At 42.4% G+C, this 16376-nt stretch overlaps 1 protein-coding gene and 1 long non-coding RNA gene across 5 annotated transcripts in view; one reads left to right on the top strand and one right to left on the bottom strand.

The window, feature by feature from the left end:
* Positions 1–16376, top strand: part of LOC308485552 — a 190600-nt gene that overhangs the window by 40274 nt on the left and 133950 nt on the right. The gene's annotated exons all lie outside the window — the stretch shown is intronic.
* Positions 1–16376, bottom strand: part of SH3D19 (SH3 domain containing 19) — a 63724-nt gene that overhangs the window by 30008 nt on the left and 17340 nt on the right. For 3 of the 4 annotated variants that reach the window (XM_081021340.1, XM_081021342.1, XM_081021341.1), the window contains exons 3-5: positions 6914–6954; positions 1916–1958; positions 147–294 (exon numbers count right to left, since the gene is read on the bottom strand). In XM_081021340.1, the coding sequence (XP_080877466.1) occupies positions 147–294; positions 1916–1958; positions 6914–6954 (232 nt within the window). Of the gene's footprint in view, positions 1–146; positions 295–1915; positions 1959–3114; positions 3156–6913; positions 6955–16376 lie in introns of all 4 variants that reach the window. The other variant, XM_081021343.1, reaches the window with a different exon arrangement.

Genomic DNA, 16376 nt, shown 5'->3' with positions numbered 1-16376 from the left:
GCAAATGGAGCATTTCTGCATGCATACAAATCTGTCCCATGCCCCAAGCGCTGAGGATAATTATTAATTCTGATACTGAAGTCATATCACCATATCGTAGTCACCACATTAAAATCAGCCTAGAGGGAAACCCTCAACTTCCTCACCTCGGCGGAAACAAGATCATTTGTTCTCCAAGGGGCTTGGGTGTGAGACGACTGAAAACCTAGCCCTTGCTGAGGGACATGATTTCCACCAGGAAACCAGGAGGATGGCCCAAGCGGCTCAGCTGCAACTATTGTGATTTCAGGGCGCCTGAAAAAGGTAAAAAAGAAAGATTAAACCAATGGCTATTGATGTAATTTGGAGATGTATTTTATGTAGATCTTCAGACCAAGCACAGGACCCCTCTGCGCACCCAGTCTATCAAACAACAGTTTCCTAAGGTAAACGGACCCCTGACAGTTAGGTCCAGTCACGGACGACTCTGGGGTTGTGACACTCATCTTGCTTTACTGGCCGAGGGAGCCGGCGTACAGCTTCTGGGTCATGTGGCCAGCATGACTAAGCTGTTTCTGGCGAACCAGTGCAGCACACGGAAATGCCGTTTACCTTCCCGCTGGAGTGGTACCTATTTATCTACTTGCACTTTGCCATGCTTTTGATCTGCTAGGTGGGCAGGAAACAGTTTCCTACTTTCTGCAAATAACCAAGAACTCCACAGATATCAACAGAGCTCTTGGATCTTTGCCCTTTGTCATTTTGATTACCATACATTTTGATGTGTCCATCCATGAAAGACCATAAGAATTCTAAAAGCAAATTATCTGGGGTTAAGGACATCTGTTACTATGGTATTTGGAGAACTATTTTGTGGCTACGGCAATGATACATCTAGACACTACCAAAAGAGAGCCTACGGAGGGTGATTTCAGTGCTTCTTTTCATACACTGGAATTCATTGCATGCTCATGAACCCCTGCAATATACAGAGTTTTTATCTCCTAATAAACCACCCATGATAATATTAAGCATTTGCATTTCAAATTATGTATTTCATACTTAAGAAGAGTAACGGAGTCTACAGGATGAAAACAGACAACATCACATAATGGTATTAACAGGTTAAAGAGCACAGGAATTACTTTGCACTGCAGCTTAAAATATTATCGCTAGAAAAATGATTTATTATGAATATTACAAAATTATTGTTCTTTAAAATATTGGTTGACTGATAGTAAGTCCTCCTATGAACTCATATGAAAAAAACAAACAAAAATAAAAAAACCACCTGCACTTGCTCAAGTTTTACAACGAAAAGTTTTTATATTGTGACATTTGGGTAAGTAAACAGGAGGAAAGTAGCAAGTGAAGAGAAAAGGAAAGGAAAAGAAAAGGGGGAAATGTGAGAAGTCAAGGGAATACAAAACCAAAACATGTAAATGTAGATTATTTGTCCCTTAGCACACTTTTGTACTTGCAAAAGAGAAAGATGGATAAAAAGATGATTTTCCACAACCTTTTAAAATCATGTTTGCCAAGTGGCAGGTTTAGGAACAGGTGAGGTTCTTCCTGGTTAATTCCATGTCATTAATCTGGAACAAAAGGTTGTAGAAGCATGCATCAGGAAGCAGCCAACACAATCTGAGTGGTGGGGAGTTCCAAAGGAACTCAGCATAGGAAACAGGGCCAACTCTTTACACACTGAGGCATACTTTCAGTTAATTCAGTCCAGTGCATACTCTACTGGAAGAGTAACAGGTTTTAAAATAATTTTTACAAGGCAAATGTGTTTGTGTGAGAGAGATAAAGAAACACGAACACAGATGAGAGAGAAATAGAGACCAGTTGACAACAAAAGCAGGATTAGACATACATTCTCAAACACATTTTATTACCAGGAGAACTGAATGAAATATCAATTATCACATCCTACCTTCTCTCTCTTTGCTGTTCACTGTGGCCAGATGTCCGAGAAGCTAGTTTGAAAAGATGTCAACAGTTAATTTGGTCTAGTACAGGCATAACATTTATATTTCAATACCCAAATTCTTGCCAAATTACTGAGGGAAAACCTGATTGTAGTGAAATTTGTTTATCAGTAAAATCATTCACAGGGATTGTTAAATTCAACATAAAATATGTTTGTTAAGGCTAGTCCTTGAATGGCACCTCGACTGAAATTAAAAGAATTTTCACAAAGCACATCTCATGGTTTGGAGGACAACATAAAAATGTTAAATCCGAAACTGGTTTTGTAATGCGGTATTAAAAGACAAGGCTGCATGCTTGAACAACAAGGTTATGAAAAAATACAGAAGCAACGCTCCAGTCCAGTGCGCATACAGATCTCTTGAGCTTGTCAGGAAGCCAGATTAATTTCCAAGAGAGAAAGAGAAAAAAAAATCTTTAATTGCAAAAGTATGTGTGCCCAGAACTGCTTTCCATCATTTAAATTATTGAGAGAATGCTTTAAATGGAGGGTATCTGTATGAAATTCACAATTCCCTCTTGGAAATCACAGAATTTGGGGTGCTTACATTTTAATCCAGACTTCTAAATTTAAAAAGAGTGTGTGTGTGTGTGTGTGTATGTTGCTCTGTACATTCCCACTCTTCAGAAGTTCCTCCTAATATTCTTCTTCTCAAAAGACAGAGAGGGAGTCCTGCAGTCACTGCAGCTCTATTATATATCAGGTTCTATCACGATTATTGAACAAAGTTAATGATAGTTATGTTTTTAATGCATTTTTATTAAGTAAAACAATCCCACTACAGCAGGTACAATATAGTACCACGCAGATGTTTTGGACTACAACTTCCATCAGCCCCATCATCATGGCCAATGGTGAGGATGTTGAGAGCTGTACATAGTCCAAGCATCTCTGCACTATAGCCTCACCTCAACCTATTTTTATTAGCATTATTTAAACCGTACTTGAATGCATCCTTTTACATAGGTCTCATATAAATAATACAACAAAGAATTAACCAGGAGGATGCTTCTGCAGCAGTGGAATTTAAGAGAGCAAGTTTGGTCTTCTCGTGCAGAAGCAAGCTACCCTAATTACGCCACTGCAGATGGATCAGCAAAAATCAGCAAAGCAGCAGGTGGGAAAGGACAGCGCAGACATACCTCTTCCACGGGGCATATTTGATGTGCACTATTCATGAGTGCTGAAGGAAAAAAAGAAGGGGTTACAGCAGAGGAAAGAAAGAATAAACCATGCTAGTAGTAAAGATCCACTGGGTTTCTATTGTTAGTCACACAAAGACGTCACTGTAGTATTCCCCCTGCCTCCAAAACACTCCAGCAATCATTTGCCAATTTTAAAATTTAGATATATATATATATGAAGGGACGCGGGTGGCGCTGTGGGTTAAACCACAAAGCCTAGGACTTGCCAATCAGAAGGTCGGTAGTTCGAATCCCTGCGATGGGGTGAGCTCCTATTGCTCGGTCCCTGCTCCTGCCAACCTAGCAGTTTAAAAGCACGTCAAAGTGCAAGTAGATAAATAGGTACTGCTCCGGCAGGAAGGTAAATGGCGTTTCCGTGCGCTGCTCTGGTTCGCCAGAAGCAGCTCAGTCATGCTGGCCACATGACCTGGAAGCTGTATGCCAGCTCCCTCGGCCAGTAAAGCGAGATGAGCACCACAACCCCAGATTCGGCCACGACTGGACCTAATGGTCAGGGGTCCCTTTACCTTTATATATATATGGGGCTTCTTTCTCCACCTCAAAAGAAATCAGAACCTTCCTATTTGGTTTAACAGTAGAATTCATCAGGTTCAGCTGACCTTGCTTTGGAGTTCCCAGGAATAAAAAAAAGTTATCTAATATGATTCAAAATTGCTGTGCTTGATTCTGCTATTCAAAAGAATGGCAACAGGCCACTGGAGATAAAAGGATTGTTTCAAGCAGGTATCAGCAATAGATCCTTAGGTCCTTCTCTTATTGACCTTTAGTCTCAAAGAAGCCTTCTGGATTTAGATGAGGATTTAAAAACATTCCTTTTATGCTGCACTTTAACCTTATACTCACTGACCAATGGGACTATGTTATGCTTGATGTGACACTGTACATCGCCCATTCTAGGAACCTGTTGACTTATAAAGCACTGAACTGGCTGCCAGTGAGCTATTGGGCCCAATTCAAGGTGTTAGAATAAAACCCTGAATGACTTGGGGCTCAAAGAGTACCTCCCCCAGTATCAATCATCTCGGACCCGATGAGCAGCAGATCAGGCCTTGTTGGAGGCACTGCCCAGTTGACACTGACTCACGGCAAGGCCTCTGGTGGTTCCCCATTTGCAGAATACCATCTCTAGTGAGGTGCTTCTGTCACCATCATAATTAACTTTGAGGATGTATTTGAAACCATTTCTGTTTACCCAGGCATTGGGTGGCTAAAATATACTGGTCCTCACAACCCAAATATCACTGGATGGGGCAATGTTTTTAGCTGTAACCATTTTTAGAATGCTTTAACTGCCTTGTAATTTTGTTTTGTTTTTGTTTTAAGTTGTGGATCTGTTTTCTGAGCTCCTTTGGCAGGAAGGGTGGGATATGAATTCAAATAAATAATAAATACTCTTATTTCTGAAGCAGAAGTTTTTTCTAGTTTTTGTTCTGCAGCCTGGTTGGCATTGATATCAAGAGATGAAGGCTGGGAGTTCAGAGTATGCCTTAAGACCTGAGCAGGTACTTTGCAATTTTTCCTGGATTCAAACCTTCTCAAATCAATGCTGAACCTGCTCCCAGAAAACTGGGTCCAGACACATACTTTATAACAAGCCAAACCACATCTTAGCTTAAAGCAGCACAGTATGGTCTTTAATTTCTATGGGATATGGATTAAGTTGTGTATAAGCAAGTGGCATCTAAGTATTACCAATATCAGTTGCTACTAAAGGGCAATTCATACTATTATCCATGGGGAAAGGAACTTTGATGCATGATAAAAGGAATGTGAAACATTGTTCTTTGCAGGCCAATTTATTCAATATCCAGAACAGGAATCCTGTAGCAAACATAGGTTTTTTAATACCGGATTTCCTATACATCTTAATATGTTATTTTGATACCTAATTTTATGAAACTGTATTTAGTTCACTTAAAAAGGTAAAGGTAAAGGACCCCTGACAGTTAAGTCCAGTCGCATATGACTCTGGGGTTGCGGCGCTCATCTCGCTTTACAGGCCGAGGGACCCAATGTTTGTCCGCTCCACAGACAGTTTTTTCCGGGTCATGTGGCCAGCATGACTAAGCCGCTTCTGGCGCAACGGAACACTGAAACCAGAGCAGCGCACGGAAATGCTGTTTACCTTCCTGCCGGAGTGGTACCTACCGGTATTTATCTACTTGCACTTTTTGGCGTGCTTTCAAACTGCTAGGTTGGCAGGAGCTCACCCCGTCGCAGGGATTCGAACCGCTGACCTTCTGATTGGCAAGCCCAAGAGGCTCAGTGGTTGAGATCACAGCGCCACCTATCTACAGAGTAATAATAGGGACCAAAAACTAGAGTAACTCTTGGACACAGGCAAAAAAAAGTTTGGAAAAAGTTGTTTTTATATGGAATCAGTAATGGGGAATACATTTGTGATACATGCAAAATATGGTTAGTGCAAGACAAAACAAATGAAACAAGGGAAGTAATTCCTGGTAAGCATTAACTCCAGCTAGTTAGAGAGAATGAAGTACTGATATAAAGAACGGGAGAGTTCAGAATCGTTGATTGAAAAGGGAGAAAGAAAATGGGATAGTTTCATTTCAAACTTGGCCAGACTTGGGTTAGCCTGCAGTTCATTCATCAAAGTAGGGTGTGATCCCATCCCACATACTAAAGATGGCACAGGCCGTATTTCAATCTTCTTCGCCAGAGCTGCTTCATCTTTACTCATGCCAGAGTACTGTTCGCACAGCTGGGAGAGGTGGCAGGCAGGCACTGAGAGAACTTCCTTCCTTCCTTCCTTCCTTCCTTGAAAGGAGTTGAAAGGAGAAGAAACTCTCTTTGGAAGAACCTTCTTCTCCCAACTCCACAAACAGGTCTAGCCTGTATATGAGTGACTTTTCGAAATACTGATGTAACAGTGCTCCTGACGTAGTTCTACATCATACTTCCTCAACCTCGGCCCTCCAGATGTTTTTGGTCTACAACTCCCATGATCCCTAGCTAGCAGGACCAGTGGTCAGGGATGGTGGGAATTGTAGTCTCAAAACATCTGGAGGGCCAGGGTTAAGGAAGCCTGTTCTACATTGCCTGAGAAGTAGGAGGATAGTTTTATGTCGAGCCAAAACGAAGTGGAGCAGAATTGCTCCCACTTTCTGTCATGCATTGGTGAGAAGAATAGAAAATGGCCTTTAATGTAGCCGCTTAGGATGGGGAGAGAAAGTAAGGACATTCCATTAGCTTGCCTAGACAAGCTACCACCCAACCCTTGCCTTCTTGGACTCCCAACAGAAGCCAACCATTCTGCTTAGCAGGGAGGGACAGACCTTTCCTTTCAACCATTTTAACTTAGCAGCCTGTGCTCCTTTAAGCTTCCCACAGGCACAGTGGTGAGCCATGGTGGGTAAATAATGTGAGACAAGATCAGTCTGGCTAGGCTCTTATGTTCTTAAGAACCCCTGAATTTGTACACTCCCTCTTTCTCCTCCCTCTCTAGCACAGCAGTGAGGAGGAATTTGGAAACTTTCACTTCCAGTTCAGACTAATTGGCTGAGTCCTTTGAGTATTTATCTTAATTGTGGAAGCAAGACAACTTCAAGCCACGGTGCAGGTAAAGAAATGTTAGTTTGGCAGCTACTTCTCAACAACTACAAGACAAAACAAATGCATTTGCAATCTGCTTAATGAAGCTACAATCATTTTTGTTGTCATAAAAGTTAAGACACCTGCTCAGAAGGTGTAGAGAGCAGTCTGAAAGTATACTTACTTCTCTTGATTGCTGCTTTAATGGATGACAGGGGGCCTTGGCTTGAAAAGGAGAAGACAACAAAACAAAACAAAATATCAGTACCCATTGTCCTAAAAGGTAACATAAAAACAGGGGGGAATTCTTCTACACACATCCCTAATTATCACTACCTATAAAATTGTTCATTTTGTAGCGAACTGAAATTCTAGTTTATTTACTGAAGTAAATAAAAGTAGGGAAACTACTGTGGAATCATTGCACAATACCAAAAGAAGACCAGTCTTATCTCTTTCTGATAATTTTAACAAGTGTGGTTGATTGCAGTTCAAAGTCATTTTTTCCAGCTACGATGACATTTTCCATTTACTACTTCCTTCAAAAGCCCTCATTACTTTAATGGGAAATTTTAAAAAAGTATTCAATGGAAAATCTAGAGGATATGGTGCAAGGAAAAATGGAACTATGTAGAACTATTCTTTCCAACAATGGGCTCCATCTCCCCTATACTGGTGTGCTAAGGCTCCTTTATGAGCTCAAGCTTGCCAACACCTGTTTATAGGAGCGAAGTTCACAAACTGACCAAAACTGTCTATGGAAAGCCCCAGCAAAGATGTAGGGATTGTTCCATTGGGTACTGGAAAAGCTGTATGCATCCAATCTTAAAACCTGCTGCTTCAGGAAACCAGTATTTTAATGGGGTATGCAACAGCTTGAAACAAGACATTATACTCAGGGATAAATCCTAGGAATAAGGCAGGGATTGCTCTGAGATAATGAGCACCGGCAGCCTCAGTCTCTTTACTTAATTTGGAATAGAGAGCTATTTCCCGCCATTATTACAATAACAATTACTCAACTTTTGGTGTGTCAGGTCCCCCTGACCTCACATGGAGAAGGCAATAAAAAAAATCCTTCTTTATCTGTTCTACCTCTGTACCCCTATGAGTTCTTGATGTCCTAGTCATTTCAGGACTTAAAATTTAAATTTCATATCTATCTTACAAGGATAAAAGTCCTATTTTAGGTCTGTTCAGTACTAGGTTCAGTTTTTATTTTCTTTGCCTCAAGGAGGAGAAAAGCAACCAGATCAAAAACATAATAACAGATCCCAAAGACTTAACCATTTCCCCCTGTACAACTGAGGCACAAGCAAAACGTATTTTAATTTCCTTGTCGTCAGAGTGAAAAGCAACAGAGTCTGGGACAGTCAGTGCCTTCCCTTTTAAATAAACTTCAGTTTTGTATTCCAAAATGGGGGAAGAGATTTTTTAAAAAATCTCCTGCTCTAAATGTGAGTAGAAGTCTGCCAGATCACTATTCTCTCATGCAACAGTATTAATGCTAGAATTCTTAAGATGGGACAATGGAATGCAACACTTCAGACTGAAAGTGCAGTAGCACATTTTAAGAACGTAAGAAGAGCTCTGCTAGATCCGGCCAATGACCAATTGAGTCCACCATTCTGCTGAAGCATGCAAGCAGAATCCAACAGCCCTCTCCCCTCCTGTGGTTTCCAGCAACTGGTATTCAGAAACATACTACCTCTGACAGTGGAGGTAGAACATTGAAAGTAGACAATGTTTTTGAATGCTCCTTTATTGAACCCCCAGCTCCCTGCAAGCAGAAAAGTAGCACAACAGGCAGCAGGCTATATTAGAATCAGATGTGTTTTCTTATTTTCTTACAGGATTCCCTTCTTGCCACACCCCCCAAAAATGGTATTCTCACCATCGATCACAAATGGTACGGTCTGCCAGCTCCAGGCAAAAATCAGATCCTGTGATGCAGACGAAAGGATCTTTCCCCTCAACAACAACACACACAAGCCTTACAAACCGGAGCTGCTCATTTCCAAGCAACAGGGGAGAAAACTATGCCAAAACATTTGTTGATGTTCCCATGATGACCGAGAGGGTTAAACAGCCCTGTGATTGATCTGAGCTGGCTTTCACAGGAGTGAGTCATTGGGTGGTTTCTTGGCCCTTTACCTCTTGCACAATTCAATTTATAACTCCAGTTAAACTTTAGTTTGCAAATAAGGGTCGTAAACGTTTTTTACTTTCTGTATTCTATATACTTTCTGTTTCCATTGTATACCAATATTCCTGTGAGTGTATATAATTATTTATTGCCCTTCGTGAGTGTTAGCTGCAATCTACCCTGATTAGTTTAGCTTTTAAACACTAGTTCAAGCTTGAATAGTTTGTGGTTTCAGCACACTATTAAAAGGCTCACATTCATCATAAGCCCTCACCCACTTCAACATCGTGCAACAATAACAGTAATCATTGGGATAAAAGCTTTATATTAGACACCATGGGTTGCACACCAACATCACCACAATAACACAGATGTGTCTTGGAAACAATAACATCACACACACAAAAATGGTATTCCACCCAATTTGTGCGTAATAGAAAAGAAAAAAAACAAACAAATTATTTTTAGCAACAAAGTCCCATGCCACTATAAAATGTTGACAGATTTATGATGCCATGAAGCATAGTTTTGTGCACCAGAGCCCAACATGTCTTTGTCATGTGCAAAAAGGAGTTCTCTAAATGAGCTTGCAAAATCAACCAACCACCAACCAGCAACCAGTTCCTCTTGCCTTTGAATTTTCTCTTTAAAGGAGACACTGTTTATGCTGCAACAGACTAACCTAGCTAGCCTTCTGGAATCTGTTGCCAGTGATACTTTAAGATGAACCAGTATTTCAAAAAGCAAAAGTTATCTCTCCACACAGCAACAACTTGTTCCAAGTAGCTGCTGACTCAGTTGAGTTACACCCTTCATGGCATTAGAAACACAAACTTGTCAGAGTGTGACCTTTGAAGAAGATGCCTGGCTCAGAAATTCTAAATTGGTGTAATACAACCACACCTCTTCTAAACTTGCCTTTCCAGATGCAGCAACACTGCATGCAGAGCTGTGCTAATAAAACGCCAAACTTTGCTGTGCTAACTCTCCATGACTACGTTTCTACCATACCATGCCCCAGAAAGGAATTTTCACCAGAAAGAAAAATACCTCTAACAAAGCAAAACCCTCTTACATCCCAACTTGAAATGCAGTCATCAAAACTGTTAATGTTGACTATCTTTCCTCCACTTCCACATCTGGCAGGACAGCCAGAAATATTTAGGCTGAAGTAGCCCTATGAGCATCAGAGGCACCTCTCTGGGATGAGGAAGGGGGCATGGGAAGATCAATATACCAACAACATGTCACTGAACTGCATCTGATACCTGCTGTGGTCATGGAAATGAAATGCCAAATTACCGTATTTTTCCGTCTATAAGATGCCCCTCCAATGTATAAGATGCCCCCTATTTTGGGGGACTCAGATTTAAGAAAATGAAGGGAGATATATCAGTGTATGAGACGCTCCCCCAATTTTTGACATTATTTTAACGGAAAAAACCTAGTCGTATACACGGAAAAATACGGTATGTTAATTGCATGTATCAAAATATACAAAGCAGAGGTGTCTCTTGGGCACTTAAATATACTTTCAATGCAGCCTTTATAAAGTAATTTTGCCTTCAGTTTCCTAAAATGTTAGCTGTGAGAGGGCCTCTATTCTATGGTGTCAGGAGGTCATCAAATAATCTGCCTTAGAAATTCGCCTCTCTTTCTGTTCCAATTTCTGCATTCCTAAATGACAGCTCTCCATTCATTGTAGCGATGCTTTTCAAACAAAACTCCAGTTATTTGAATGTCATCTGGACTAGATAATAATATACGGTACTGTATTATAAGGTAAAATACCAAGCAAGGAATCACAATTCTTTTTTGTTCTGGAAAAGAACATGTATCTCTAATAATATGCTGAAAGCAAACTGGAAAGAGGCTACAGTATTATTTAGTATGCATCTTCTTAATGGAGCTGAGTGTTCTGAAAAGTATTTCAAGTCGCCCTTCCTGCGTATTTCTTAGCTCTCAATTGCATTTTAAAAATAACATTAAATAAGATTAAGAGGTACATAGATTATCTTTTTTTTAAAAAATTCCCATAGATTATACAGTACTCCACAGATTATATTTAACAAAGGGATTTCTGAAAGTACCGTATTTTTTGCTCTATAAGACTCACTTTTTCCCTCCTAAAAAGTAAGGGGAGAAGTGTGTGCGTGTTATGGAGCGAATGCAGGCTGCACAGCTATTCCAGAAGCCAGAACAGCCAGTGGCGTAGCGTGGGGGGTGCCAGGGGTGCCAGCCGCACCGGGCGCAACATTTGGGGGGGCGCGAGTCCAGAGGGAAGGGACAAGTAATCGAGGCTTGGTTGGGGTGGGGGGTCGTCGTCTCCGCCACTGCTTCTGTTTTCCGCTGCGCTGAGGCGAGCTGGGCGCGGCCAGGCATGCAAGCGCAGCGCCTGGCCAAGCGCTGCAGCCTGGGGAGCCGGCGCCTTAGCGCCTCACCGTCGGCCGCGCAGCCGTTGCCCAAGCTCGACAACTCGTGGAGGGCGCCTCTCTCTCTCTCTCTCTCTCTCTCTCTGCCTGGAGGGAGGGGCTTTCCCTGCTCTTTGTTCCGTTTGAGCAAACACAGCAACGAAACAGAGCAGGGTGGGCAGTAAGACCCTGAGGCAGAATGCAGGAAAGCAGCCACTTCCTCTTTTCAGGTTTCCCTTCTCCGGTACCTACCCACCCACGTTTATTGCGAGGGAAATCTAGCTGACTGCAGGGAAGGGGTTGGGTGCATGCATGTAATGTGTGACAAAGGCATCAGGTGTATGTCTTGGGTGGAAAGGGTATAAGGGTGGGGAGGTAGAGTGCATTTAAAAAAACCAAAACATTGTGGATTTAAACAAGGAAAATGTAGCATAATCTACTGTTTGTAAGGGCCCTTTGGGATTGGTTTTACCCATCTCAGACAGTTAGCTCATAGTGTAAATAAAGATGGCTGTTGTTTACATTTTTTTAATAAAAGCATCAACAACGATCCTTTTGCACGGTCTGTTGTGCTGTGTTGCAGAACTTTTTGCAGTTGCAGGATTAGGGATGGTGTTCTGTGCTACAGTGGCGTAGCGTGGGGGGTGCAGGCTGGGCCGGCCACACCGGGCGCAACATCTGGGGGGCCGCGCTCCACGGGTTAGGGGGCGCAAAATCCACGGGTTAGGGGGCGCAAATTACTTGCCTTGCCCCGGGTGCTGACAACCCACGCTACGCCACTGAGAACAGCAAAAGGAATTGCTGCTTTCACTGCGCAGCGATCCCTCTTGCTGTTCTGGCTTCTGAGATTCAGAATATTTTTTTTCTTGTTTTCCTCCTCCAAAAACTAGGTGCGTCTTATGGTCTGGTGCGTCTTATAGAGCGAAAAATACGGTACACTTTTCAAAACAAAAACTTTTGAGGATTGTTTAAATGTTAAGCTTTAAAAGAACTCAAATATATTTTGTTTAAAAAGCAAAAGGCAAGCAGATTCTAGTTCTAAGCTGTTTAAAAAGTACAAATCACTGTGTTGTATCCAACTGGACTGGGAGACCCTCTGGAACAACTTTTTCTTGGGGACGGGTTAGGGAAGACAGAAAAGGGGGGCCTCTTTGCTTTAACTTGCTTACTGATGATCTGATGACGTTTCTTCAGAGTCAGAGAGCACTCATCTCTCAAAAATGTTTTCTAAATGGCACGTTATGATTGAGATTACTACAAGGCAAGATGGGGAAAGAGGCCAAAGTTCTGCAGCAAATGCTTATGTGGAAGAGAAAGAAAAGCAGCGTGGAGGTGCAAAATAGCCAACTAGACAGACACCAGGGCTGTCTTTAGCAGATGTGGCGCCAGCGTGCAGATATCCGCCCAGCGCCCCCAAATTACCACGGATAGTGTTGGGGTGGCCGTAGCTGCGCACTCTCCCCCATGCCACTGAAGGAGAACGATCCCCGCAGAGGCTTGGGAGTGAAGTTATGCCCCTCCAAAGTCTCCTTGGGAGGAGAGCGATCCCCGCAGAGGCTTGGGAGGGAAGGTGCACCCCTGGTTGGCGGGGCACAGCTGGCGGGCGTGCAAGGAAAGGGGAGGCCGCCAGCAAAGCCGTGCAGCTCCACCGCTTGCTGGGGCGCCCCTGAGAGGCCGGTGCCCTGGTGTGACGCACCACTAAGCCCTATGGGAAAGATGCCTCTGACAGACACAGCCTGAGATTTGTGGCTGACTGAAGGACATAAAGGGGAATGCTCTTTGGGGAATCAATGCTGCTGTCCGTTGCTTGACCATTTTCCATGCTGATTTTTATACTTATAAACAAGCACATTTTACAAAAGGCACAGTCTCCAGTCATCTCTCAACAAGCCTCTCTGAACTTCCCATTGCCTCAGAAAGAAGGGGGGGGGGGATTCCTAACAATAGGAGCAGCCATTACAGAGATTATATTCTGAAAATCCGCACTTTGTAAAGACATTCATTCCCCCCTACTTCTGTTTCATCATTTATCCTTTAGGTGGTATTCCACTCGGCTTTATTTATTTATTTTTATTTCATAAAATGTATACACCACTTGATTGAAAGGAAAGCTCCAAAAAGTGGTTTGCAAAAAGATAAAACAATAAAATTAAGGATCATTACAATGATTTGAAACATACAAAAAAAAAGTTAAAATACTAAAACAGATTTAAAATCACATCTGCATTTCTAAGCATCTGCGTAGGCCAGCCTAAATAAGAGTCTTTTTAGCAAGTGCCGAAAATAATACTGTGAAGGCATCTGCTTGATATCAATAGGCAAGGCGTTCCAAAGCGAAGGTTCTGCCACATTAAATAATGGACTGGTTTATAGTAGTGCCTATTCCAGCAACTGAAGCAGTTGAGTGGGCACATGCAGTAAGATGATCTTATAGGTAAACTGCTCATAAGTTGTTAAGGGCTTTGCATATTCAGTTTTACTCAGAATACATACCTATTTAAATTAATGGACCTTAGTCATGTTTATTCATTTTAGTGGGTCTACTCAGTTGAATACCACCTTATAGCTTGGTCATGTCCCGTCCCCCGTCCCCCCCCCCCCAAAATAGATTTCTCCCTACAGGATTCTCCACCCTCCTTTAAGATTCTAGCTTTTCGGCTGACAGATGTAGAATTAAGTTTCTGCAAAAAACATTCCAAAAAAACCCTCCTCGCCAGACAAGCAGACTGCCCATTTATGCCTTTGGTGTTCTCACTTATATGAGCCATATCTTGTCTTGACAGAAACTTTTATAAGCACAAACCAATTGTCTAGACAAATTGTATCTCCAAAAGGATATGAGAGAATGTTATACTAATGACCAAGACCAAGGTCTACTAGGCTTGTGTGTTGAGCATGCTGCTTTATGGAAGTGAGACGTGGGCAGCAATGCCTTCCACAAGCACTGGGTCAGAAAGATTGTGGGCAACACATCGCAGGAGGGAGTCTCAAACAAAGCTGTTCTATCCCAAGCCCACACTCCCAGCATGTTCACACTTCTATCTCAGTGATGTCTATGCCAGTTTGGTCATGTATACAGAACGGAAAATGACAGGATCAGCAAGGACAGGGAGCTGGCTTCAGGCACTATGTCTGTTGGCAGAACAACTCTGTGTTACCATTATGTCTGCAAGTGTGACATGAAGGCTGGCAACATTAACCCTGATGTATGAGAATCCTTTGTAGACAATTGTGATGCCTAGAGGCAGTCAGTCAAGTCATGTATGCACAGCAATAACCAGAGGAGGAATAACTGTTGGGAGGAGCGCAGAGAGAAAAAACGCCAATAGCAGCAAATTTGGATGCCTTCATCTGCCCCCACTGAAACAAAACATGTCTTTCCCGTATCGGTCTCCATAGCCACAGCAGGCACTGTAACTCTCCAATGGTTTGACTCTACCCTCAAAGGTGCATTCTTCCACTGTCTTCTGAGACAGATGATGCCAACAACAAGCGTCATAGCTGACATACAATAAATACATTAAAACTGTTTAGCATTCATTCCTGTGAATAGCATGCATATCACACTCAGAACCTTGTTAACTACCGTTACTGGAAACAGAAACAAATCCCTACCCAGTTCACTCCAAACTGTTTTTGCTCTTTGGAGGTTTTTAAAGCCTATGGCAATAGACAGTTCCTTGCCTCTTTCAATCGAACACTGTGACTCTAGCATGGTGCACTGTGTTCCATCATTTTTCCGTATTAAAATCTGCATGATCAGGATGAGTATTTATAAGACACAGAATATGTATGGAAACCTAATCCTATATATGAGAGGGATAGGGATAGTACAAAGCAGGAGAATGAGCAGCAGACATAGATCTCTTTGCTGCTTTATCATTCCTCCTATTCTTGCCACCTCCATGACAAGACAGAGAAAGCAAGGGGCATCATTTGGATACAGGGGCACAGCTATCTGCTCCAGCTGCTTTGTTGACAATATTGCCACCAACAACAGAGACCTGTGGTAGCATGCATTATTACCCTGTTAGCACTTTTCAAAGGTCGGCCCTCTCCTAAAACAAACAATTTGTTTGTCCACCACAGCTTAGACGAGTGCTGGCTGTGAGATTTGGCCAAGAGGAATTTCGCTGGAGACTTTGGAAAGAAGCCAAACTTAACTCGGCCCCAGAATTCAGTAGAGGAAAGGCCTCGAAAGAGCAGATGTCAGCTGACTATTGCGTGAGTGCAGTTTTCTCAGTTTCATATTCATACTGTTTCATTTATTCTCTCGCAAAAAGGGGGAGTTTGATTATGAAAACAGAGGTAAATGAATAGGGGGCACAAAGTGCAATGTTGTACAAAAAGTAAGGAGCAAGAGCAAAAGAAAGAAAATGAACGTTTAGGATAAAATATAAGGGATTGTATCCAGTGCTGCCCTGTTTTTGTCCCTCCCCAGCTCTGCTCCCTGCCCCCATCTGTTTCAGGTCTGGAGTGGGGAGGAGAGGAAGAAGAATCACAGAATTGTAGAGCTGGAAAGAAACCCAAAGGGTCAAAATTCCATTGTACAGTGGTACCTCTGGTTGCGAACGGGATCTGTTCCAAAGGCCCATACGCAACATTAAAAGAGCGCAACCCGCAGCTGTGCGTCTGTGCACATGTGGGTCGCGATTCGCTGCTTCTACGCATGTGTGTGACGTCATTTTGCGCGTCTGCACATGCGCGAGCGGCAAAACCCGGAAGTAACCCCTTCCGGTACTTCCGGGTTGCTGCAGGACATAACCTAAAAGAATGTAACATGAAGCGGACGTAACCAGAGGTATGACTGTATACACAAAGGTCCCTTGCACCTGCAGAGCTGCAGCATTAGATACAACCTCAGGTCTTAAAACAATTAGTTGAATTATTCTGAGATAAACAAGTAACCCAAATGAGAATTCAAAAGTTATGAGATGTTATTGATGTGCACACTCCTCGTATAGCTTAATGATTGGGTTTGGGGTTGTGGTGGACCTTAATGCTGAACCCCAATAATTACTGCCTAGTTTCACTCTTTTGCTTAAAAACAGAACTTACAATCACAGAACTGTAGAATTGGAAAGGCACCC

The sequence above is a fragment of the Podarcis pityusensis genome, assembly GCF_964106645.2.
Source record: "Podarcis pityusensis genome assembly, chromosome: 9".
NCBI lineage: Eukaryota > Metazoa > Chordata > Lepidosauria > Squamata > Lacertidae > Podarcis > Podarcis pityusensis.
The sequence above is the reverse complement of the archived record's forward strand: the minus strand, read 5'-3'. Positions and strand labels throughout refer to the sequence as shown.